This window comes from Bombyx mandarina, chromosome 15, assembly GCF_030267445.1.
Source record: "Bombyx mandarina strain Sakado chromosome 15, ASM3026744v2".
Classification (NCBI taxonomy): domain Eukaryota; kingdom Metazoa; phylum Arthropoda; class Insecta; order Lepidoptera; family Bombycidae; genus Bombyx; species Bombyx mandarina.
The window spans coordinates 8,297,613-8,323,823 of NC_143221.1; the positions used below are offsets into that span (position 1 = coordinate 8,297,613).

The 26,211-nt window shown below is 35.6% G+C and overlaps 2 protein-coding genes and 1 long non-coding RNA gene across 4 annotated transcripts; 2 read left to right on the plus strand and 1 right to left on the minus strand.

Moving 5' to 3' along the window:
- Window positions 1–1,673: 1,673 nt before the first annotated feature.
- Csp (Cysteine string protein) lies at window positions 1,674–9,824 on the minus strand. 2 transcript variants are annotated; one of them, XM_028182881.2, is made up of 2 exons: window positions 9,016–9,824; window positions 1,674–2,943 (listed from the first exon to the last, which is right to left on the minus strand). In XM_028182881.2, the coding sequence occupies exons 1-2, from the start codon at window positions 9,596–9,598 to the stop codon at window positions 2,918–2,920; spliced, it is 609 nt and encodes a 202-aa protein (XP_028038682.1). In that variant the 5' UTR covers window positions 9,599–9,824; the 3' UTR covers window positions 1,674–2,917. The 2 variants fall into 2 exon arrangements, with proteins under 2 accessions (XP_028038682.1, XP_028038681.1); XM_028182880.2 differs by having other exon boundaries at window positions 8,984–9,772.
- Window positions 9,825–13,625: 3,801 nt separating this feature from the next.
- On the plus strand, window positions 13,626–14,610 carry LOC114249384 (Mitochondrial inner membrane protein MPV17). Its single transcript, XM_028182929.2, has 2 exons — window positions 13,626–13,984; window positions 14,154–14,610. Exons 1-2 carry the CDS (start codon window positions 13,793–13,795, stop codon window positions 14,514–14,516), a joined length of 555 nt encoding a protein of 184 aa, XP_028038730.2. The 5' UTR covers window positions 13,626–13,792; the 3' UTR covers window positions 14,517–14,610.
- Window positions 14,611–24,531: 9,921 nt separating this feature from the next.
- On the plus strand, window positions 24,532–25,149 carry LOC149501456 (uncharacterized). Its single transcript, XR_016324285.1, has 2 exons — window positions 24,532–24,670; window positions 25,000–25,149. It is a non-coding gene; the product is annotated as an uncharacterized LOC149501456 (long non-coding RNA).
- Window positions 25,150–26,211: the final 1,062 nt, after the last annotated feature.

Consider the following 26,211-nt stretch of genomic DNA (forward strand, 5'->3'; position numbering starts at 1 on the left):
AGCAATATAAAAAAAAACATTTTAATTTGTTTTATTTTTATGTTATTTTTTGTAATTAACGTAAGTTGATATGATAACTTCTTATATTTGTTTTTTTTGTAAGCTTTTATTTTTTTTTAGGAGGGGCTACTGTGGGGACACAATTTGTTATGTAAACAAAATTGTTCGTAGTCATAACATGCGACTGCGCCCGCAAGCTCTGTTGCTTTTTACTTTTTAAGTTCAGTCGCGATTGTCACGAATAAACGCTCCGATTAACCAGTTGTGTTATTTAATTATCTCACTTCCGACAACGCCCTGAACCATTATTGACCACTACTAAAATAACTCCTAAAAATTTTAAGTGTATTTTTATGATTACTATTTAACTCGAACACAAAACATCATCAATATAAAACAAGAAATTGTTGAACACGTTTTACTTGCCCATTACTTAGTACCTGTTGTTCATTTTACCATAAAATAACCATCCATTTTTCGATTTTATTTCACTTAATAAACCGTTAGACAAAAATTTATATTGCTATCAGTTTAGTTTCATTGACCCTGTTTTCAGTTTACAATGAACTACTGTTTTTATAGTGTGTCCTGGTTTTAAACTAAAATGTTAAGTATTCGTTGAAATTCAGAGTTTTAAAATTTCAATATGGCAATATGGATCCATTATGGTTGCGACTTGGACACGGCGGAACACATGCTCGTCGTCTGCCCCACATGGGAGGGGTGGCGCCGTGACCTCGTCGCAAAAATAGGAAACAACTTTCGCTGCCGAGTGTTGTGGCATCGATGCTCGGCCGCGACGAGTCGTGGAAGGCGATGCTCGACTTCTGCGAATGCACCAGCTCGCATGTCGGAGGGGGACCTAAGAAGAGGACATGCAAGCTGCTCTGCACGCGTTTTATGCAAGAGCATCCGGGTGATGGAAGGCCAGCTATCCTCGACCCACGCTGGTCCTGACCCAGCTGGGTATTCCGTAGGAAAACCCACTCTAACCGGTGCCATACAGGCGGGCTTCGGATAGCCTGCCGACCCAGAGGTCGTGGCGCCGACGACCGCCGGTCCGGCGTGCCGAGAGAGAGGGTGACGTGAGAGATGTGCTCCGCACCAGACAATTCACTTTCCTCCCTTTGTCATATCATGACTCCGACATGGCCCGCTTTCCATCCCCAGTGGAGGGCGGAATTTCAGCAGTTTATGCCACCAGAAAAAAAATTGCAATATGGATAGCATAGTTGACGTTTCGCATTTTACTAGTTTTGCTTGTAGCACCATGAGAGTGAGTACCTAGTCCGCCTACCATTTCATCCAAGACGGAATTACTCTTTGTCGAGTATATCATTTTCAGGATTGAATCATACACGACTCTGATTGGTGATCTCTCGAAATGACATCAACCTATTCATATTGAATGGAAAGAAATCGAATAAATTTGTTTATTTCAATATTATACATCATCTTTGCTTTGAAATGCTGTTATAATACAGTAATTATTCCAGAAGCGGAAAAAGCAAAGCATCTACTACACCGACAACGAAATAGGCGTAGGAACACTCAAGAACTAAATTTCAAACTGTCATTTCTAGTTTAGGTACATTAGAAGCAGACGGCGTGGCATAGCTTGTGTACGTAATGTTTTGTGAACAATATTTAGATAGAAATCATAAACGAAATAATTTTTCTTCAAGCGTACTTTATTGCATTTTATTTTACAACACGGCACGATACATTATAAGGGGAAATATAACTATAACTGTATTTTTTTAAAGTACCTAAGTTCACTTTTAAGTTCTAGTTAAGTATTTAACAGAGGTTACAATAATAATTATGATTATATTGAACTACTACTTTAAATGAGTACTAAAAAAACATTTTATAACAAGTTTCATATCTTTCAAAACTTTTAACAGAAATTACACGAGTAATTAATGGAATTATATGTAATATAACCTAATTTCTGAATTCAAAAATATGCACTGGGAATGCTCAAAGTAAGAAATTTATTAGAGTATATTTTTAATTCAGTTTTAATATATTATAATTCACAGTAGGTATTAATTAACCTATTCCACAGTAATTTACTCTGAAATAATTAAACTGAATGTAAATCTTGTTGTTAATCACATAATATGGCAAACTTGTTTTATTGATTCATAAATACAATAAGCTACGTGTAAAAATAATGTAGTTTTAAATAGACTAGAACACTTAGTGATGATAGTAGAAAAAATCTGTCTTAGACATTGGCGTTTGCAAATTATTTGCGTACTCAATATTTAATTTCTACACAAGATAAAAAAAAAACAGAAATCTATAAAATAAATGCATGTATCTTATATATTTTTTTTTAAATTGGGTGTTATTCTAAGTTTCTCCCAATGATTGAACCGTTTCTCTCAATGATTCCTTCCTTAAAGTTGCATTTGATTAAATCAAGGCTATATTATAAAAACCTCAGAGCAGAACTTAATTTTAATAAAATTAGAACTATGGACATTATTGTCTGATAAATTAACAGTTATATTTAACGACAAAGTAACGTCAGCAGAACAATTTTTTTTAATGTGGGTGTGTATTCAGTCTGAAACTGTTTGTAATAAATACTGAGGAAGAAGTAAACAGGCGGCGGTAACAGAAACTGGTTTTAGAACAAATCTAATTTGACAAGGAAATTATATAACTTTATATCTACCAAGATCCCGAATGTGATGTATGATTGGTAGTGTCGACGAGCGACTTTAATCACGTAGTTCCAAATTTAAATAAAGAACTATTGATAATTTATATACTTGTAACATATACATATACACATATTATTATATTAAGATATACAATATAAACGAGTATGCTTATGAATATATAAGTTAAACTATGTTCCTTCCATTCCTTATATATGTTAGACTAGCTGTTTGTCAATACTTCATGTGTATTTTGGTACACTCGCTCCTGAAAATAAGAAACAAACATATAGACAAAATAGATTTTAGTAAAGCACCACATGAAATTATAATAACGGGGGAGCATCGCGAAACAAAACAAGGAATGAGGTGATAATGGAAAGAGCATTGGTAATTCAATAATAGAATATATAAGTGTATGTAGATTTATTAAATAGAAAGATATCATACGTAATTACATATCGAAATGTTACTTCAAACGGTACTCTGATAAAAATTCATTGACTAGTATCATAACAGTTTAAGAAAGCGTTGTTGTCCATATATCTGATCTGCTTCTTTAGCAGATAGGTAAATGAACTGACAGAATAATGTATTAACACACTATTTAATCTAATATACATAATCGGATATATAATTACTATAACAATATCATGCAGACGTGAACAACGCGTAGACGTATAATACGTATTATATAACAACAACAAGATTTATTACATTAATATTAGGTACAGTTATTTTTCTAAGAAGCTAAGTGTTTTACAATGTGAACTACAAGTTGCTTGAATATAGAAGTGATGTATTTTAAATCTTAACACATACAATACAATTTTACAAAAGCACGAGTCAGTAAATTAAAATTCATGATAACGCTGATAATCACTGTTCTTGGTAATCTTGACACATTAACCATTATCAAGTGATAAGTCTCCCTCGGTCCATATATCTTTATACAGTATACTTAATGTGAACAATTGTCATGTACTATCTATGTAATCATAACCTAATGTAATTGTAAGAGAGCAATGAAGTCGTTGCGACGCACATTCACTTTGTATTAGATTATTAATACGTTTTTTTTTTTTCTTTTTTCGTCCTACGCAAGAGCACGCGAAGAAAAAAAAACTAATAAAAAAAAAAAAAAAACTTTAATGATACGTCAAAATGCACATATTTAAAGATGCACGAAAAACAGAATTTAGAGTTTGACAAATGAAATAGTTACGTTAAAACTAGCTATGTTTAAATCGTTTCTTTGAGAACAGTGTGCTTAGTGCGAGTTTTTTAACGTTCTCGATAGCGTAAAAGTTAGCTCATATTTGTATGGAATGGAATCGTTTGCGCTAGGGCGCTGTTCCAACTGCATGATACAAAAATGGCTTAACTTTTACGCTAGCGAGAACGTTAAGAAACTCGCACTAAGCACACAGGTTATGTTACAGCTTAGCATTTCGAATTTTATAGTATTTTCGTCTATCTTACAAACTTCTACATCACTAGGATGGTTATATCCAAAATTGACATCACACAACACAATCTTATTCGTTTACTCATAAGATCAATTTTGGTCGATGCCTAACTCCATCTAATCACTATTTAATGGAACAAACCTCCTCAACATACTTTTATCGAATAAGTAGCACTTGTTTATTAACGAACTTCATTCATTTCATATAATAATTTGAAACGTGCCTAATATTTGATTCGTTGCAATAAAAATAATTATTACTTAGGGCTTGTTTACTTAAATAACGGAAATTTTATGACCAAGTTTATTAAATTACAATAAATTTCAATAATACAATCTATTCAAGACTAAGTAAAAGGTCAATGCTAAAACCATTGAATATCCAATCAGTTAGTTTTGAAATTGAGTTGTTGTGTGCATCATAACCATAACATTTATTCAATTAAATATGTACATCTGATACACAAGTATCTACGCATTTAAAAATATATATTTGGAAATGAAAATCAATAAAATTATATTAAACAAATAAACGACTTTTATTGGTGTAATCAATTAAGTATAGATCTACAGTTATTTTTTCTCTAAACTAGTCTGATTATAAATTGTACAAAGGAAATAACATTTTCCAAGCAATACCTACTCAACGGCTGGTAAAAAAACAAACCTAATAAATGGAATGTCTATTATTTAATTAGATCACAAGAAAATATGAAAAATTACAACCAAAAGTTAGATTTCATTACATCTCTTAGTTGTTAGTGTACTCGTCCAGGGAATTTGAGAATTAGCGTCAAAAAATTAATGAAACTACGTATTATAACACTTCACATTACGCAAGTTCTTTTTTTATTGCCCTTGTAGGCAGACGATCATACGGCCCACCTGATGGTGAGTGGTTACCGTCGACCGTGTACATAAGCAATGCCAGGGGCAGAGCCAAGCCGCTGCCTACCGAAAAGTTTGTACCCATTGTGTTTGGGTATTCTTTTAAAGTCGATTTTAATTATTTTTTCCTGAATGTCTTCGAACCATTCCCGAAAACGAAGATAGGTAGTACATTTATTTATGAGACCTAACAGGATGCACAAATCGAAAAAGAAAAATCGCAATTTATTTTCTTACATTTTTTGCATGGCACGAAATGTAACACAATCCAAATTAAGTCAAATCGGAGTCTTTGGTTTAGGAAGGCACACGAGCGGCGATTCCCAGCTACATATTATATGAGGCTCACGAATCAACAAAAAGAAACACAGCTTTAATTACACTTACAGGTTATTTTGAATGCATAAATGTAAATGAAACATATACATATAGGTACTTATTATATTATTTTTAAAATACATAATAAAGAATTATTAGTAAAAATTAGAAGCGTTTACGATCAGTTTTATAGCAGATGGATTTAGTTTTCAGTTTCTTTGGTTTTTTTTGGGCCATATGGATGGCTCATGGATTATTCCCGTTTCGGCTTCAGTTACGATTCCAATATAAGGTGTTTTGAGAGAGTAGTTTCTAAGCTTCGACATTAAAATGAATGCTATGTATGGCCGTTTTCCAATTACAGCACAAGAGCGCATTATGCGGCATAATGCTCAACTAAGCTTCAGCATAATTCGGTATTGTGCGTCACTGAGTCGCATTATGCTCTGTAATTGGAAAACTACCATTAAGTAATGGTTAATTACCGAATGCCGAATTATGCTGAAGCTTAGTTGAGCATTATGCCGCATAATGCGCTCCTGTGCTCTAATTGGAAAACGGCCTATATTACAATAAAAAACACACGCACAAAAAAAACCACGCGTCTATGTAATACTATCTGTATATGTATATCTTTAGGTGTAATTTTATAATCAAAGATAAACAAAATAATACTTTAAGCAACATCAAATTACCTACAGACGATACAAATGAACAAAGATAGTAAAATATTAATTTATTAACTACGTTACAAAACAGACAAGAACTAATGTTCGTGTTTAATAATAAATAAATAAATAAGCGAAAAATTCAATCAAACAGATTGATAGCGAAATTACTGGTAGATACTGTCCTTCCAACATTTCTGGTTCCACATATCAAATATAACACCTAAACACAGAAAACCATTTTGTTTTATAAAAAAAAAATTGGTCAGGGTCAGAATGCTTTTGAATTATTCAACAATGAATCTATTAAAATTAATGATATTTAACTAATGTATTTTTTAAATCATTAATTGAATATTTTAGTAAATTTTCAAGTCTGAGATAAAACTTATTTAAATAAAAATATGTAACACCAAATCTCATAAAAAAAACATTTTTCTTCTTAAATCAATGGATTGATTTATACAGATTGACCTTAAAATTATTGTTAGGGAATAGGGATGATATTAATACAAAATAATGCAAATAATTACTAGGGTACTAGCTTTTACACAAATGCAACCCTGATGATTTTCAGCTTGAGAAATTTCAGTTGCACTTTTAATTTTGTATTTCTACAATTGGTCATTGAAAATGTCTATTTTGATTCAGAAGTTTATTGTCAATAAGCTTACTATGGCAGAAAGTTACAAATCAAGCAGCCATCTTATGAAAATACATAAATGACTGGTCAAAATCTCCAACTTCAAGTTATCAGTCAACGAAGAGCCTTGGAGAGCTAGTATGAGGCTCACACTGTTAGTAATGAATAATATTAAAAAGTATGATCTGGCATAGGACACTTCTGTTGTAGTTTGTAATGTCTGAAGGAATGCGAGTGCACCATTAGCTTATTGGATGGTCATGCCATCAATAGCTCTGACAATAGTGACAATATGTAATTTAATACTAGTATTTTATATTTCTGCCTGACATTTTTCCCCCTGTACTTTCATGTCAAGGGTGTCTATTAATGATATACATTACTATTTGGACTACATGCACAGGGTAATGTACAATTTATATCGGCTACCATAGTATCTCACATGAGTTTAAACCGTGTAAGAAATTCTATACTTGTAGTGAGCAAGTCTTGGAAATATAGCCCATTGAATTTCATCCACTTCAACCCACAGAAAGATACGAATGCATTGTAGACATTCACCATTAGATGGACCCCTTTTGTTATGTGCAAATCTAAGAAATATTGCTGCAGGTTTCCTGACGGATTACTGCAAATGACGAGTATTTCAATTCTTGGTGTTAATATTAAGGTATTTTTAAGTATAGGAGTCACTTAAAGAGTGAGACCGGGTGGGCAATAGCGGCAACAAAAAAGGCCGAACTAGCTTCTAAAATGTTGGAAGCCCTTAATAGAGCAAAATAGTTCTTTGTGGCTAGTCAGAATTATGTTTATTAGGCATAAGAATTATCTTAAAAATAAAGTTACACAAAGATTATTAATGAAAATTAATGTTGATATTACTGATTACTTAAAATTGCTTAGGATTTTTGGTAGTATGGATGTATTTACAGTAAAATAATGACTAAATGACACTTAAGAAAAAAATTAAAAAATTTAATAGTAAATTGAGAATTCCCTTATGTACTGTTTGCCATTTTTAAAAACAAATTGACTGAAATTTGCATAAAATGTAGACGATGCAATATTTATATGTACCCCAAATTTACTTCCCATAAATTACTAGTTAATTTTAGATTATGGTACTAGGTATCCTGTTAATATTTAAAATAATAAGTTTAATACACAAGAGTTTAATCTCATTCATACGCAAGCATGGTTTGGTTTGACTGCAAATATAATCGTTTTGTAACATATTATATGCTACAGTATTTCAGTTAAACTATGAATTTTTATAAGTATTACAAAGAGGAAGCTGGAAACACTAAAAATATTTAACAAAAACTTGATTTAATCATTTAAAACAATGCTTAAAAAATGTAGATTGGATTTTAAGAATAGGTGAAATTAACAATTGAACATTCAGTATTAAATAATCCTGATTTTACTGTCTGTATCAAAATTATGACAGACTAACCGACTTAATTAAAGAGCTTTTTTATTTTAACACACATCAATATTGTCAATATTGCTATTTTTGTATCCAACAACAAGAGCATAGATTACTTTTTCCATTTAAATAGTTTAAATTACACCTATTTTTGCTGTTCTATGATTTCAAATTTGGATACATTCCTCAACATTATTTTCTTTGAAGATGAAACCACACAAATTATACAGCATCATTATATAGAATAGTTTCATGTCAAACAGGCCCACAAATTGATAGCAGAAGTTTGATTATTATTTGTCATTGGGATTGCCTTTTTACTGAAATTTTTACACTGGTATAGTTTTGTTACAGACAGTAATGCTGATCTTATGTACTGACTTATTATAATTGATATTCCCAAATACTATTTAAAGGTTTTTGTGATGCTATTTTAGGCCATAAATTAATACTGATTAATTAAATTATAAAGCTGTCACCATTGTTTCTGAAACCATGAATATGATAATTTACTTGTTTAGTCGTGTTACAAAATGAATTTTAATTTTCTTATAGTGTTTTGAAAAAGAAAGCACTCAGTAGTTATTTGAACACACATTCATAGATTTGAGTGTGTGAATAACAAAATTGCATTCTTTACATGTTACTTAATAGTGACTTAACAGAACTGTGTTTGCGCAGACACTAACATCAGTTGTATTAATAAGCCTTCTGATCATTTTGGTTTAGTTTAACGGTTCTGGTTAGTTGTTTCCTCAAAAATGTGACAAAAATATATTTTTAAATAAATATATACAAAAACGTGATGTGATGTAAGGGCTGCAATTACTCTGCAACAAATTCCATTGTTCTCATAGAAGTTTACATTTTTAAATTATATAACAACAAATTTACCCTTCAGTTTGAAATTCCATAATTGACCCCACCTGTGTTCAAGCCGGTGTTCTCAGAAGCACCAGAAGACGATGGCGCCGGCATGGCAATTGGTGGAGCTTGTTCACCAGTGGGACGTCCTTCTACGCTAGGCTGCGACGTTACTGGTTGAACACCATCTGAGTCATCACGCTCCAAAGTGTGGTAGTCACCAGATTCTTCTGGTGGACGTGGTTTACATTTTCCACAGCAGCAGTTACAACAACAGCATAGACAAAAGCAGCAGCAGCAACCGGTTATGATAGTGCAAAATGCACATAATACTTTGCACCAGGTACTCGTTACCACGAAATATGCATTGACGTTTTCTTCTCCAAATTGTTCTGCAATATAAAGTCCGAGCGAACCGTAATTGTCGTAAATATTTCTTTTTGTAGCGTCACTCAATATAGTGTGGGCACGATTGACTTCCTTAAATTTTTCTGAAGCTTCAGGGCTGTTGTGATTTTTATCAGGATGATATTTCAAAGCTAATTTTCGATAACTTTTCTTTACATCTTCTGCCGTAGCAGTTTTTGGAACTTGGAGTATTTCATAAAGACTATCTCCAGCAGTTGACAGCTTCCTTTTATCCATCTTGGCAGCTCGATTCTCAACTTTCCACAATAGTAATGAACACAATTTAAAGTTTAAAACGTGAAATGGTATCTATTTTCAATAATTAGTTTGCCTTTGGAGTACTATATTCCATATTTCCTTAATCCACCATGTAGGTACATGAAATGAAGAAAACTAGGGACGTACGCAATCGATTTGTGTAAGTAGTGAGTGATTCGTTCCGATAAACTGCTTCCTGATTCCTTTAGTGACTGAAGTATATTAAGTGTTTAATCTATGACTGAAGTAGGTAAAAGGCTAATTACACTTGGCTAAATTTTGTCGACTGAATTCAGAAGCTTAGAAGCAAGTTCTGATTACACTTTTCTTAATTTAGTTACTGAATCAATTGCCAGTTTAAACGCGACGAAGTTGGATGTGTCGTGTGTGTAAGAGGATGGCCCCAGTGTTGTCTATACAACAAAAAATTGGTCTTGGCGTAGCCCTCGCTGTCGGCTCGATTGAAATAAAAAAGAAAAAGAAGAAGAAATATTTATTGCTGCACGGAAAGTTAGCAAATATGAACATTATGAGTGATTTAGAACCAGCAGACCTACGAATGGATTCGAGATCGTTTGACCGATTAGTAAGCCTTGTGACGCCGTTCATTCAGAAGCAGGATACTACGTTAATCTATTATATAACTATTACATATCTAATCCCACGATAGTATAAGTCCAAAAGAAAGATTTGTTGTAACATTAAGATTTCTTGCAACAGGAAATTCGTATCAAGATTTAAAATTTAGTTCGTTAATATTCCAACCCCTGCTGACAAAAACTATCCCTAAAACATGTCGGGCTATTTATAAATGTCTGACACATTAAATAAAGGTGACTGAAATAAATACTTTTTATTCGGAAGTAAAAAACAAGCAGAACGTCCTTACGCACGGAGATCTATGGGACGACTGAAATCATTAAGTAACTATATGCGATTACACCTAAATGCGTTTCTAACTAAGCTTCTAAATGATTAAGTCAGTCAGAAACCATCCTTGCTACTGAATTTAGTATGTTAGCTTACTGAATGCTATTACACTTCACTGAGTTCAGTAGCGACTGAATTCAGTCGACTAAATTTAGCCAAGTGTAATAAGCCTTTAAGTTGTTCACCTCAATAAGAGGCAGTTTTCGTACCTACAGCAGTAGCCCCTGCTCAGTGGTCTCGAACCTAACGATTTTTCAGTATATCTACCGATATGGGCTCTACCGAAATACCGAAATATAATGATTTTTCTACGATTTCAGAGTATATATGGACATTCTCCCGATTTGACACTTTTAGACATTATTGATCCAAAAAAGAGTGCGTGTACTTATGTACACGCGTAAGAAGCTATACTTTATTTATATTAAATTTATTTCTTTTATTTATATTTAAATTTTAATCAATTTGAAAAATAACTTCAAAAATCGCTTAAACAACATCCTCAAACACGCACATTGGACATCCCTTTTCTTGACATTGTATAAATTCGGTAATTCTCGGTAGGTACAGTTCGGACCCTCAGACACAGCCCACTGAGTTTCTCGCCGGATCTTCTCAGTGGGTCGCATTTCCGATCCGGTGGTAGATTCTGCGAAGCACGGCTCTTGCTAGGGTTCGTGTTAGCAACATCCTTAGGTTTGAGCCCCGTGAGCTCACCTACTAGTTAAGGTTCCGCTGGAATAGCCTCTCAAGGCTACCAGCCTAGATAGGAAAAAAAAAAGGTACGGTTCGAAAAGTTCACCTGCGGCTATATTCAGACTCGCCAAGTTACGTCGGCCGTATTGTTATGAGCGATTTAGTGGGCAACTTTGTGTCACGGTGCGCACGCATCGTAAAATTTCACTCTCATCAATTTTTCATAACGCGCCTAAAGAAGTATAACTTCAAATAATCGATATTCGTTTTTTCTATTTCAATAAGAATTATGAAATAACTTATTGAAATGGTAGGTATCCGAAATGGAATAGATTGATAATTTAAATTGAGTTTTTCTGATAACATAAAAGTAAAGTAGGAATGTAGTCATATAACTTTCACACTATGAATCATTTTCGTATTGCCGAATATTCGTGTTCTAGGCTTTTGAAAGATTTCACTATGGAGGGTAGAAATAGGGAGCACTATTTATTAAAGTGGATAAGTTCAAAAAGTGTCCGCCGTAAACAGAAAGATGTTGTCGGAAGACTCACCGAAATAGTGCTAGTGTATAAAATGGAAATGATAAAAAAACCGTAGTTATAAACAGAGTTAAGCGCTTTATTCACGTTCCACCTTGCTGTACGTCCCGCCAAGGCCATGCACGATGCACGATGCAAAAGTACCGTGAATAGGCTTGACGTACGTCGATAATTATTATTAAATGTTTGCTGGATTTGCACGACCAATTTTGTATCCAGCAAGCGCCCCCACCACCACGAACGTCGTGCAGATAGACAGTGAACGTCAGCTCAAGGCCGCGGTGCTGGATGTATCAAGCGCGAACAGAATAAATCAAACGAATTAAATGAGAAGGTTTTAATTAATTTTAAAAGCCAGCTGTTTTATCAAAACGCCAAAAATGGGGAGTCCTTCTGATGTTGTCAGCAGCAGCAGAAGAGAGGCAAAAAATAGCAAGAGGTTTTGGATGATTTTTTTAAACGTGCAGAGTATATTCAAATCATTAATATCGTTTTTTACGCACGCTATCAATACTTGCAGCTTCCCCTAAAATAGGCCTAAAAAATACGTTTATTATTTTTTGTTTATTCATATAGTCTGCGCTTGAGACATTCCATGTTTTTTAAAGTGTTTCACGATCCATTTTGATGTGCAGTCTCCTCTCGAAACAAGCTCTAAATGTGAAATCTGCTGTACAGCAAGTCTATACACGATCAAGCACGCACGACGCAGGACCGCTTTGACGTACGTCCGCGTTATTCACTGTCTATCTGCACGACGTTCGCGGTGGTGGGGGCGCTCGCTGGATGCGAAATTGGTCCTGCAAATCCAGCAAACAATAATAATTATCGAAGTACGTCAAGCCTATTCATGATCCTTTTGCATCGTGCATCGTGCATGGCCTTGGCGGGACGTACAGCAAGATGGAACGTGAATAAGGCGCTTTAAGCGCTTAAAGTGTGCTGTGTTGTAAAATTTAATATTTTTTGATGAAATAATTTTATTTTTCTGCAATATTTTAATAGGCAGCTGTTTTTATTCGCGCTGTGCTACAAGGCTTTCTTTAAATTATCTGCTTATTTTATTTACCAGAACGACTCTTTGGTTGGGAAAATTCAGTCATATATTTATTTTCATCATTACATAATTGGCAGTGGCTACTTTTTTATTTTTGTCTGGCATAAATGGGCAGACATCAGGCAACGGCATTTACTATTAGTATTAATATCGAATCTATAGACTGCATATTCACACAATTAACCTCATTTCAATTTAATGGGATTCTATATGGAAAGTAAGCGTAAACGCTGGTAGAATTGTGTAAGTTACTACTTGTGTGACTAAAAAAAGTGGGGCCAAATTCAGTGAGCCCGATGAGTCTTTTTTTTAAGAGATTTTATGACCTGCTAACTGAGACCTTTAAGTCATGTCTTATTTTAATTTATATTATTCATATTTTGATGAAAAATGATATTATGGAATGAAATGAAATGAAGATGATTAATTTGAGACACTAATCAACTGGGATGAAAATAAATGAAATGAATTGAGATGATATGGGATGATTAATATAATCTCAGTAAAATGGTGGTCGTTTAGTAAGATTTTTTAGTTGACTTTTTGGAGGATCCCGAGAAGTTACGTCCAGCGGCTTTGTTTCATTTTCCCACATTTGTGCACTTTCACAGATATTAAACAGTTAATAAACCACCATTATTACACATTTAAACCCGAAGAAACACTAAATAGATAAAATAAATCAAATCACACAACTTCACTCCTCGCGATCCCGCCAAAAAGTCCCCGATGAGTCTTGTAAGCTTAGAGCATAGATAACACTTGCTTAAAGCAAAAAATTACAAACTTAATAAATAAAAAATACTTTTTTTTAATTCTTCCGCCGGCGTTTGAACTTTTGAAGTGTTTTTAAGCTACTGTCTACAAACCTTAAGAAATACACAAAACTAGGATAGGTATATAGTAGAGTTATTTATTCATTAGGTATAATAGAAATCCAAACAGAAAATGACTTATCGTTTCTTTAAATATTATCAAGACTTTTTAAGGCGTAGACCGTATTTAGTTCAGGCTATTCAAACGGGAGGCCTAATGGCAACAGGGGATGTGATTTCGCAAGTAATCATTGAAAAAACATATTGGAGGGATACAGATATTCAGAGAACTTTAAAATTTGGTTCTATTGGTTTTTTTATTGGTGTAAGTATCTATGCATTATTAAAGGGATATATTCTAGGGTACCAACGAATATTCGAACATCAGCTTAAAAATAAACTTAGCGTTTTAGCAATTAGACCTTATAATATTCGATTAGGGATTAAATAACAAGAACTGAGTTTGTAATATGACACAAATTGATGCTTTTCAGGGTCCAGCATTACGTACCTGGTATGGTGTTTTAAATAAATATGTAGGATCACAAGGAAAAATTGTTACAATTAAAAAGGTATTTTTGGATCAGTTCCTGTTTGCACCATCATTTTTATGTATACTGCTTATAAGTGTAGCTGCATTACAAAGAAAGACATGGGATATAATTAAAGTGGATTTAAAATCTAATTATTTTGATGTCTTAACAACAAATTATTACATATGGCCTTGGGTACAAATTCTAAACTTTTATTATGTCCCACTTCACTATCAAGTGTTAGTTGTTCAGATTGTTGCCTTGTTTTGGAATACATATCTTTCCTGGAAAACAAATAAACAAATAGCACTAAAAAATTTATAGAAATATTGTTATAATAAATAAAGGACTAGAACATAATGTACTAGTGTAAAATTTTATTCATACTCAATGTAAATAAAATAAAATATGAAACAAAGTTTTACTGATTAACACTCATTTATTTGCCATTAATATTAGTGAAATTTATTTAGTTATTTTACTTAATATAGTGAAATTTGTATTTATAAGGACTGATATTTCATGAAGTTGTTCTCATCTGTTGGAGTATTGTTGGTAGTTTAAAATAAACACCACTTTTTTTTCACTGATAGATGATTGGATAGACAAAAATATTAATAATTATTAATATTATTTTATTATAAATGATATACCTTATTTTTTGGTAATAATACTTCATTATGTGCACTTTATACCACTAATGATGTTGTCATTTTGAAAAGCAAAGACATTTACAATTATTAAGATCTATAGTTTCTAATAAAAAAAATTTTTGTTGCGCTTGTAGGCACATGAGCATAGAGCCCACCTGATGGTGAGTGGTTACCGTTGCCCATGGACTTTAGTAATGCTAGGGGCAGAACCAAGCTGCTGCCTAGCATTAAGTACTCTCCACAAACCTTGTTTAAAGAAGGACAAGTCATAGTATTCGTAAAAAACTGTTGAGGAGAGCTCATTCCAAAGCTGGATGGTATGTGGGAAAAAATATGTCTGGAAAGGCAATGTGGATGAACGCAATGGCTCCAGGGAGTATCGATGGACTCTAATCTGGTGGCAGGCGGTGCGATGGTAAAAAAGAGATGATGAAATCATCTCAAACAATTCCTCAGAGCACTCCCGATGGAACATGGTAAAAAATAAAGAGAGAAGCGAAGCAGACTGTGAGGTTCAAAACAATCTGTGAGAATAGAATTATCGACCATCCGAACGGCTCTCTTCTGTATGGAGTCAAATGGAAGAAGCTGGTATTTGGGAGCCCTGGCCCAGGGGTGGGAGCAGTACTCCACGCAAGGCCGGACTTGTGCTTTATAAAGCAAGTCTTGGTCCAGGCGTGAAGTACTGCTTCGCTCTGTTGTGTACTCCTAGCATTTTGGACGCCAACTTGGCTTTGCTCTCCAAATAACTCCACCATCCATTGCCAAATGACCCAATATCCCGATACTCGTAGAAGGTTGCAGGGATATTCCTTGGCATTGCGGCACCATGACAATGTTGGAAGGTCGTGATGCTGTCCACGTATAATTGTCTATGATGCACTATATTTGAATTTGTATTATGTTCCTTTTACTTTTGATGTGCGGTGTCATTCTGAATTATATTTTCTCATATACAAGTCAACACAATGTTTTCAAGTATTTAATTTACGTTTTAATTAATTGCTATAGCCGCTAGTCCACCCTATCAGACAAAGGGGTCCTTCTTCACAGTGAACGCACAAACTTGTGTCTTCAACGTGTTGAATTAAACCAATTTTGATTCACCCCACTCGTGGACTCGTCCCAGAGAGCTCTCCGCTTCAGACGCAAGCTTAGATCGTCTCTCTTGCACCACGCTCCAAAGAAAGACTACGGATATATTGCGCATCCCCCGTGCTGTCATTACCGGTCATCGCTCTCGTCGAACCCGTCGCTTGCAACGAAGGGCTCGACGAGTAAATTAACCCTCAGACACAGCCCACTGAGTTTCTCGCCGGATCTTCTCAGTGGGTCGCGTTTCCGATCCAGTGGTAGATTCTGCGAAGCACGGCTCTTGCTAGGGTTCGTGTTAGCAACGTTGTCAGGTTTGTGCCCCGTGAGCTCACCTACTATAGTAGAATTATTTTGTCCGTGCAGTTTGGGTCATAAAAAATCGGATCGGTGAAGCAAGTATTTCGCTCTCTCTTCCACTCACGAGCCTTATGGACGGGCATAGTGATGCGCACTATTGTTGTCGATAAGCGTTATCGATAGTGTATTTAGTTTGGTCATTTTGTGGGTTAGTGATAAAAATGAAAGTAAAAATCACTAATCGAACAGTTACACCACATATCGCCGCAGCAAGTTAACGAGAACGGCAGAAATTAACACTTTGTAACTTTTCGGGATCCATTCTTATTTCAGTGAAATTTTTTAACACATTGTTGATAACAACACGTGCAGATATTATTTTGAATAAATTCTGCCGTTTTGATACAAAACAATGGAGAAGCCACTAAAGAAATAGTCACTAAAGAAGTCGTCACTAAAGAAATTCAGAGAACGAATGCATAAAAATACATTTCTCTTCGACATAATGTACTTTAATTTGCAGGTAAGTACAAATGACTCATAATATAACAATGTCTCACCACCCTTCCTTCGTATACTACCCCGCCGCCGTGTACCTGCCTTCGATGACTCATTTGTTTTTATCGATAATAACGTTGCGCTCGCGCAACATGCTCACCGCCCTAGCCGGCCTATGTTTTATGACCGAAACTGCACGGAAAAAATTATTTTACTATAGTTAAGGTTACGCTGAAATAGCCTCTCAAGGCTCTCAACTTAGGTAGGAAAAAAAAATGCTGTCATCTGCATTGCTATACCTACATGCCATCAATAGCTCATTGATATACACAAATAATAAAAATATAACTTATCCCCTATATGAATTATTTCTTTAATGTGTACAAAATTAATAAATTAATTAGTTAATTTTAAGATTTAAAAAAGTTTGCACGTTGGTTAAGTCATTGTATCTGGCGGAAAGCGACCTGAGGTGACTAGCTTACTTCCTAAAAAAACTGTGGTGGTGGCTCGTTAACAGCCTGGCCACGGGACATTCGCCGATACGAATATTCGCGCGCTGCGAACGGCGAAGCGTCTAGCGACTAAAATAAGCGCATAGAAATGTACCTAACAAGCCTCGCGCACCGGCGACCGGCGAAGCGACCGGCGAAATGTACCGAGCGAATCGCGCGGGCGACTTACGATTAGTTACGATGCGGCGGGCGAGCAAAACAAATGCATGAATAAGGACGGCGCAAGCCACGGAGTCGAGCGGTAGTCGCGGCGAATAGTACAGTGATTAAATGAGTTTAGTTGTTTTCGCCGCGAAAAATGAACGCCGGAATTTTTATATTTTTTATTTATTCTTTATTTTATATTTTTAAAGTCGTCGTGGCCTAACGGATAAGACGTCCGGTGCAATCGTGCTGAGCGATGCACCGGTAGTCGAATATCAGGCGGGTACCAATTTTTGTAATGAAATACGTACTTAACAAATTTTAATGTTCACGATTGATTTCCACGGTGAAGGAATAACATCGTGTAATAAAAATCAAACCCGCAAAATTATAATTTGCGTAATCACTGGTGGTAGGACCTCTTGTGAGTCCGCACGGGTAGGTACCACCGCCTTACCTATTTCTGCCGTGAAGCAGTAATGCGTTTCGGTTTGAAGGGTTGGGGTAGCCGTTGTAACTATACTTGAGACCTTAGAATTTATAGGTGGGTGGCGCATTTACGTTGTGGATGTCTATGGGCTTCAGTAACCACTTAACACAAGGTGGGCTGTGAGCTCATCCACTCATCTAAGCAATAAAAAATATATATAGCTGAAATACTAGCTAGACCAGCTATTTGGAAGTCTAGCCACCCAAAGTATTTCTCGTACTTCTTGTGGAATTCTCCATCTATAGGTATACTCCGATTCTTATTCAAATCATGTACTTCACAATCTTTTCCAAATAATAGGTCCTGAACCAAAAAATTATTCATTTGTAAGCAATATCGAGATAATTTCGATATAGACATTTCGCTGTCGGACTTCCTTACTAGTCGCGGCGGCGAACGTGAGTACCCGTGGCCTGCAAACGGTGCTGCGCGAATGGTCGCCTCATCCACCGCTTCGTCGTTCGCACCGCCGATCCCCGTGGCCAGGCCGTAAGAGTCTCCCAACAACACACAGCATAGACAAAAGTATGGATGTCGATTTGTGGAGAACTGCCTGTACTTTAAGGAATTTAGTAAAGCAGCCAAAATTTAAACGTCTTTAAACATCATCAATTCTAGTATTTTCTTAGGTTTTCGCTAGTCATAGAAATAATTACTTTTACGGTTTAATTTCCGTTTTTTATTATCATCATAATATTAATTCCGACGATTCGAATACTTCACAATTTTAATAAAATAACAAAACTAATATTAGGTGTGAATGGCGGGCGAACGGGCGCGAGGGAAGTTATTTTATTTTGTTAATGTTTCTTAAGGTTAAAATGTGTTATAAAGCCGACTTAACCTAATAGGTGTATAGCTCTAATAAATAATTTATAAAGAATAAAAAATAAAATATGTGTTATAACAGTGGATTATTAACTGTTCTGCATTTATGAAACTGTACAAATGTGGGAAAAAGAAACAAAGCTCTTGCACATAGCTTCTCGAGCTCTTCTATTTATAAAGCCCCTTAAAAAGTCTCAGTAAATAACTACCATAATATTGAAACGTCATTTTATGGGATCTCATCCCCTTTCATTCAATTAAAATTTAATCGGTCAATTAAGTTTTAAATTAATTAACTTCGTCTCACTTTACTTCATGTCCCTCTTCACATTATTAAAGAATTTAAGGAAATTTGTCTTGGCTTAAGTTCTTTATCGGCAGTCGTTAAGGTTTAAAAGGTCATTACAAGGCCATTCAATCACGATTCTGCAGGATAGCCGTCGGAGCGCCTTGGTTCCTTAGGAATGTGGATCTCCACGACGACCTGGAGCTCGACTCCCTTAGTAAGTATCTACAGTCGGCATCGCTGCGCCATTTTGAGAAGGCGGCACGACATGAGAACCCTCTCATCGTAGCCGCTGGAAATTACATACCCGACCCAGTAGACCGAATGGTAAACCGTCGACGTCGCCCAAAGCACGTCATTACGGATCCTCCTGATCCATTAACGGTGCTTTTAGGCACCACAAGCACCGGTCACCGTCCTCGTCGAACCCGTCGCTTGCGACGAAGGGTTCAACGAGCGAACTAACCCATAGACACAGCCCACTGAGTTTCTCGCCGGATCTTCTCAGTGGGTCGCGTTTCCGATCCGGTGGTAGATTCTGCGAAGCACTGCTCTTGCTAGGGTCAGTGTTAGCAACTCTCCGGTTGAGCCCCGCGAGCTCACCTACTAACGTTAGGGCGAAGCTGAAATAGCCTCTCAAGGCTATCAGCATAGGTAGAAAAAAAAAAAAAAAAACAAGGCCATTTATTTCATAAAAAAAAGTTTAATTTTGATTATCAGGACGAAATCTCATGTCGGTTTATACATAATATATTTTGAACATAACATTTTATTAACCTAATAAAAACCACATTTTAAATGAGAGACAGAAGAGAGAGAACATACAGAGAGAGAGAGAGAGCACACAAAACACAATTAACATTAGAAAGCGGTCAACAAGCAGATTCTATACATTTGTACAATAGGCGGTCTTATCACTAAAAGCGATTTCTTCCAGACCACTGTTTAATTAACAGAAATTCTTGAAAAAATAAAGATACATCGGTGTACTATTAATAATACGATACTGAAGAAAATATATACATACAATAAATATACATATATCGTTAAATATACCTAATATGAAATCACTATATTATGATTTAGGTACTAGCGACCCGCCCTTGCTTCGCTTCGGAAACTGTAATTTATTATTGATTTCTCCACTATTTAATGGATGTTATTATACATATACTAAACCTTCATCTTCAATCACTCTATCTATTAAAAAAACCGCATCAAAATCCGTTGCGTAGTTTTAGATTTAAGCGTACCTATATAAGGATATAGGGACAGAGAAAGCGACTTTGTTTTATACTATGTACCTAGTGATATTCCAATATGCTTACATTTGAAGTCGTCGTAGCCTAAAAGATAAGACGTCCGGTGCATTCGTGTTGAAGCGATGCACCGGTGTTCGAATCCCGCAGGCGAGTCCCAATTTTTCTGATGAAATACGTACTCAAAAATCTTCCACGGTGAAGGAATAACATCGTGTAATAAAAGTAAAACCCGCAAAATTGTAATTTGCGTAATTACTGGTGGTAGGACCTGTTGTGAGTCCGCGCGGGTAGGTACCACCGCCCTACCTATTTCTGCCGTGAAGCAGTAATGCGTTTCGGTTTGAAGGGTGGGGCAGCCGTTGTAACTATACTGAGACCTTACAACTTATATCTCAAGGTGGGTGGCGCATTTACGTTGTAGATGTCTATGGGCTCCAGTAACCACTTAACACCAGGTGGGCTGTGAGCTCGTCCACACATCTAAGCAATCGGATAAGTAATATTCTTTCACCATTCTTTTGAAGCAGTTTAAAGTTTTTTTAAAGTTTTTTTTTTTAAAATTTACTACAAGGAGGACCAACAGCCAACTAACACAGTATAATAATATAACAAATACCTATTAGAAACAAAGAAATTAAAAACAATCAGCAAGCAAGAAACAACATAAGCAAAGCAGGAATACACCAGACTAATTTAAATGTACACTTATAGAAGTACGTATGTATATAGATACAAATACAAATTAATACAAAAAAAAACTGGTGGCTACACATCACCCCCTGTCTCGTTATCACCCAGGAAAAATCGGGCACTAAGATGACGTCTCACCCCTGTGATAGAGGAATAAAATGGGTCAATATCTAACAACCTGCCAAGTCTGTTCAGGTCACCACCGATACGTAAAAAGAATGAGTTTTGCCTATAGGTGGCCTAATTAGGCCTAAGTAGGCCTAATTGGTGGAAGCTAGTGGCAGAGAAATTAGATTTCAATGCCTTATTCTCTGTACATTGAAGTCAACTTATAACTGGAGTATTTCTTTAAATTGGAGGTTGGAGTACTTCTCGCTGCATCCGGCAGAGTATTCTAAAATCGAACCGCCTGGGTGGTGAATGAATTATTAAAGAATGATGATGAATGCGCCGGCATTTTCAGTCTCAGGCTATCTGATGATCTCGGAGAAAAGTTATCCGTATCACCTAGGAACTCAATATGTTTTTTGAGATATGTAGGGGTATGGAGGTAAAAGAGAATACATTAAAATAAAGAAAGAACATGAGTATTACGGCGAAGGCGAATTAGCAACCACTTGAGTTTAACGCGAAATTCAGATACATGATCATATTGCCGTAACCCAAATATGAATCTTATGCAAACATTTTGTAGCCACTCAAGTTTATCAAGTTGTGTTTCGGTTAAATCAGTATAGCTGGCATCAGCGTAGTCAAGAATTGGAAGAAGGAGAGACTGCAAGCGCAGTTTTAATGGCAGATTGAAGAAAAATTCCTGTCTTAAGATCCAGCTGATGCAAACACCTTCCGGCTAACCTCTTTTATCTGTGCGTTCCATGAAGGGTTTTTATCAATTAAGATTCCTAAATTTTTCACTGTGTCGCTGAAAGGAAGTTGTACGCCATCAAAAAAAAAATAGCCGAAAGCTGCGAACGTTTTACGTTCGAACACATTTTTGAATTACCGACAACAATGACCTGTGTCTTCGGCGGACTCACCCTCAATCCATGCAAATGACTACAACGGGATAATGAGCTTTCTTGTTCAATGAAGAACATGTCCAATGTATCTTATTGTAAAAATTAAAATAAAATATTACCTAAAGCAGAGTTAAGAGTTACCTTTACGATTTTACTTGGCATAAATTATTTTCATTTTACATTTTTGAATGTGTTGTTTCGATATGTGGTTTTTATTACACAATACTACTCCTTCACCGCGGAAGTCATTCGTGAATGTGGTATACTGCCTGCTTGCTGCCTGTTGGTTTTAAAGCTTGCATTGCTCCATACAAGTCTAGGTACTTGCCTCTATTCTTTAGGCCACACCAACTTCAAAGTGGTTCTGAGGCGTTTGCATTGTTCTAATGTTCTAACATTCGATGTACGAGTATGTTAATTAAATAGAAGATAGAAGTTTAGAAACTTTATTATTATTAAACTATATTATTATTATTATTGTTGTTTGAGTTAACGGAGGTCATAATTATAAAATGTGTAGGTTTTACGAGTGAACGATTTTATTGTCCGTAATTATATAAACGGGTGCACAACTCTAGTCACTTATAGTAATCAGATTCGGATTCATTTTTGAATCACAATCTTCTAATTTTTTATTTATTTATCTTCATGCGCGTTAGCCAAATTTTAATCTTTTTAAATCTCGATATATCTTTTTATATTTTAATTTAAGTTACAGAGATTAAGTTTAGAGATACGAAATTGTTGCGGTACATCCCTTTTGAGGAGGCAGACGCCTTCCGTTGATGGCGCGACCGGCGACTTGATTGCTCGGCCCCCTGCGCCGCACGCTATCATCACTTTAGCGCTCTGGCACCAGGAGTATCGGATGACGCGTCGGTGGCTGCGGTTCACGTTGCCGTCTTTGCTGTCGTCGCTGGACGTACTACGGAAGGGCAATCTGGTCGGCGGTGTATTGTGTTCCGACCCAGTAGGCAGTTTCTGATTCAGCGGGGTATCCCAGAACAACATCGGCATCGCCCGTGCGGCCCGACGGGCCGCTGTACCGCGGTGACCCTTTTTTTGTCGACGATCGCCTTCGCGACCCGTCAACCGGGCGTCCTCGGGGTAGCGCCGCGAGTCTGGTTGTATTGTTGATCGCGGGAATCCTCCTACTCTGACCGGGTTCTGACTTCGGGCCGAAATTGGACGTTGGGTGAGAGTGCAAGAGGAGTCGTTTGGTGCGGTAGGGTCCCAAAAACATTCTTGGGCCCGCGGTCTGCTCCGAACATCTGCAGACCGTCAAATCCCACATACCCCGCGTGCCCCCTGCTCACTGACACATTGTAGGAGGCAACGGCGGATCCAGGGGGGGGGTCATGGGGTCATGACCCCCCCCTGAGCTGGTTCCAGGACTTAGGTGAACCACTAATTGAACATAATGATTTTATTTATATATTTTGTCACTATACAGATTTTATGTAACTACATACCTTCAATATTTAATTAATTTAATCTAATATAATAACTTTGTATGATGGCAAGCGTTTGGGAACGAGCGCATCGAAAATTTGACTATGTGACCCCCTCCTGGCGCCAAAGCTGGATCCGCCCTTGGTAGGAGGTTCAGGTACTGCGCAAAAAAAAAAAAAACAGCTTTACTACAGTGATTAATAGCAACATCTTTAACTATCCACTGGACTTGAAGCATTAACACACACTCTAATTAGGTCGGTCGGACGACTGGTTGTCATCATATCGTTTGGCACAAAAATGATGTTGGTATAATAGTAGGCACCAGTCGTAAGCTCTCGATAAAAGAGCGGGAGGCCGTCTGCGCATCGTACACTAAGGATAAAATGAAATGGTTTACTCAAATATTACCTTTTTATTAGCTTCAGACGTATGTATGTTAGTATGTAACGGAATCTTTGAACATGATTTTGACCCCTTCAAAACGTCGGATAAACTTGAAATGTGGTATACGTATTAGGGATCGATAACAATTAAATTAAAATTATTTAAAAAAAAATTTAAAAAAAAAGGAAATTCAACTAAAAAATGAAAAATAAATAATAGTTTAAAAAAACTAACAAAATACGCTTTTATAGAAAATAGAAAAATAGTGTAAGAAAAAAAGATTTTATTGTAAAAAAAGCGTGGGGTGCATGGTATCAGTAGTTATAATTATTTTATGAACAGATATTTTGATAATATCCTGAAAAGTACCCCACGCTCTATTTCAATAAAATCAGTTTTTCCTACACTATTTTTAATTCAAATTTATTAAAATTTATTTTCTATTTTTTAGTTGGATTTTCTATAAAAGCGTATTTTGTTAGTTTTTTTAGTCCGTTCGAATCAAACCCGAGCGTGTGTTATGTACTTTAATAATGGTCGGGTAACCTATGGCAGTAAAAAACTTAAAAAATCTGACTGAATGGGGTTGGCAACTGTCAAAGTGGCGCTGGTGTGCATTGTTCCCATAACATTCAATATTTGTATTGGAATTTTTGATTAAAAATTATTTTAAGCACAATGACGCGTTGTTTTGTACCAATATGCTCAGAAATTGGAGTACATCAATTCCCGAAGGACAAGAAAATTAGAAGACTGTGGTTAAAGGCCATTTGACGCGAAAAAAGTACTCCCACAAAAAGTTCGAGGTTATGTCGTAAACACTTTGTGGAATCTGACTATGAAAACATTAGTAAATACACAGGTATGCTTCTTTCTATCAAATATTTATAATGCATGACTAGGTGTAGCACACATCTTTGTTCTCTTATTAAAAAAATCCAATAATAATTAGTTAGGCATACTATTAGTTGCTAACAAATTTTGCAAGTAGATTTATGCTGTAAGGAACCTTTTAACAAACACAAAATCAGACTGGAGGAAACACATTCCTCATGAGCTATTGTTCATTATCAGCTGTTACTATTGAAAGTTCTATCTAAATCGCTGCATCCATTGCAATAACAAATATTTTGAAACTATGGTCAGGTTTCCTTGTGATAGTATATTTAAATGTTATTCTTTGTGTTGTAGGTGTCAAACATTAACATAAATATCTGAAGAAAGGTGCTGTACCATCTATATTTTCATGGAATATGAAACCAGTTTCTGAAGAAACAAAAAGTAGAGAAGTTACTTATGTAATATTAGAGAAGGAATTGTCAATAAAAATAATTAAAAATATTCCTGATTTTTTATTTCGACAAGTGTGTATAGTTATAATACAGATGTTTTTCATACAATGCTTCTTTGAAAATATTTTCATAAAAGATATCTAATTTATTTAACATATTATTTATAAAATTATTGTCTTTTTCAACATAAATCACTGATGTCCTTGTAGGTGTAAATGACCAAGTTGCACTATGTTTTGCCTGAGCAGTATAACTGTCCTTGGATTTGATAATAATATGGGTAGGTTTTTTTTTGAGACAATATCCCGTTACATTGTTCTAAGTAAGGCACCATTGTTATATTTATTTCATGTTTTCTGCTAGCGTATGGACATTTCACTTCAATTATAGCTTCTTCGCCCAACACGCCATCAGGAGATGCAGTAAGATATGGGCGCTCTTGGCTATTGAAAATGCCACATGGTTCCACTAGCAAATCATATATATTAGCATATTTTGCTAGAGCATTTTTTTCATTTTGTTTCAAAATTAAAATTTTGGTCATGTAGCTCTAATCTGAAAAAAGCAAAATAATACATTAGTTGGTAGGTAATGTGTGTAATATGAGCAATTCTTTTTGCACATGCTACAAGGAATAAAGTTCCTAAGGTACACAATTTAATATTATTATTATAATAGCTACCGGAAACAGTTTGAGAGAAGTTTTCTAAGTTAAAATAAAACATCAACATTGTACCTTTCGACAAAATCCACTTTTTTTCTTCGTAAAGATGCAACACGTTTTCTCAACTCCTCCTTTAATTCTTTAACTATCCAGTTGGAATACATGTTGTAAAACTGTTTAGCACTACTTAGAAAGTAATAAGAACCGTATCAAAGTCACAAAATGCCGAAATATCACGAACGCAAAACACACAAAATGGCGGCTCTCTGTGACAAGGGAACAAGCTACGCTGGCGACATCTGAGAAAAGCTTTAACCGGCCAACCCCATTGGCGAGAACACGAGGAGTGAAGTTGTGTGATTTGTTTTATTTTTTCTATTTAGTATTTCTTCAGGTTTAAATGTGTAATAACGGTGGTTTATTAACTGTTTAATATCTGTAAAAGTG

Excerpts from the sequence above, each read along its gene's own strand:
- Csp (XM_028182880.2), bottom strand. The coding sequence starts at position 9,598 with ATGGATAAAAGGAAGCTGTCAACTGCTGGAGATAGTCTTTATGAAATA.
- LOC114249384 (XM_028182929.2), top strand. The coding sequence starts at position 13,793 with ATGACTTATCGTTTCTTTAAATATTATCAAGACTTTTTAAGGCGTAGA. Across the intron at positions 13,985-14,153 it reads CTATTGGTTTTTTTATTGGT|GGTCCAGCATTACGTACCTG; the intron begins GTAAGTATCTAT and ends GATGCTTTTCAG.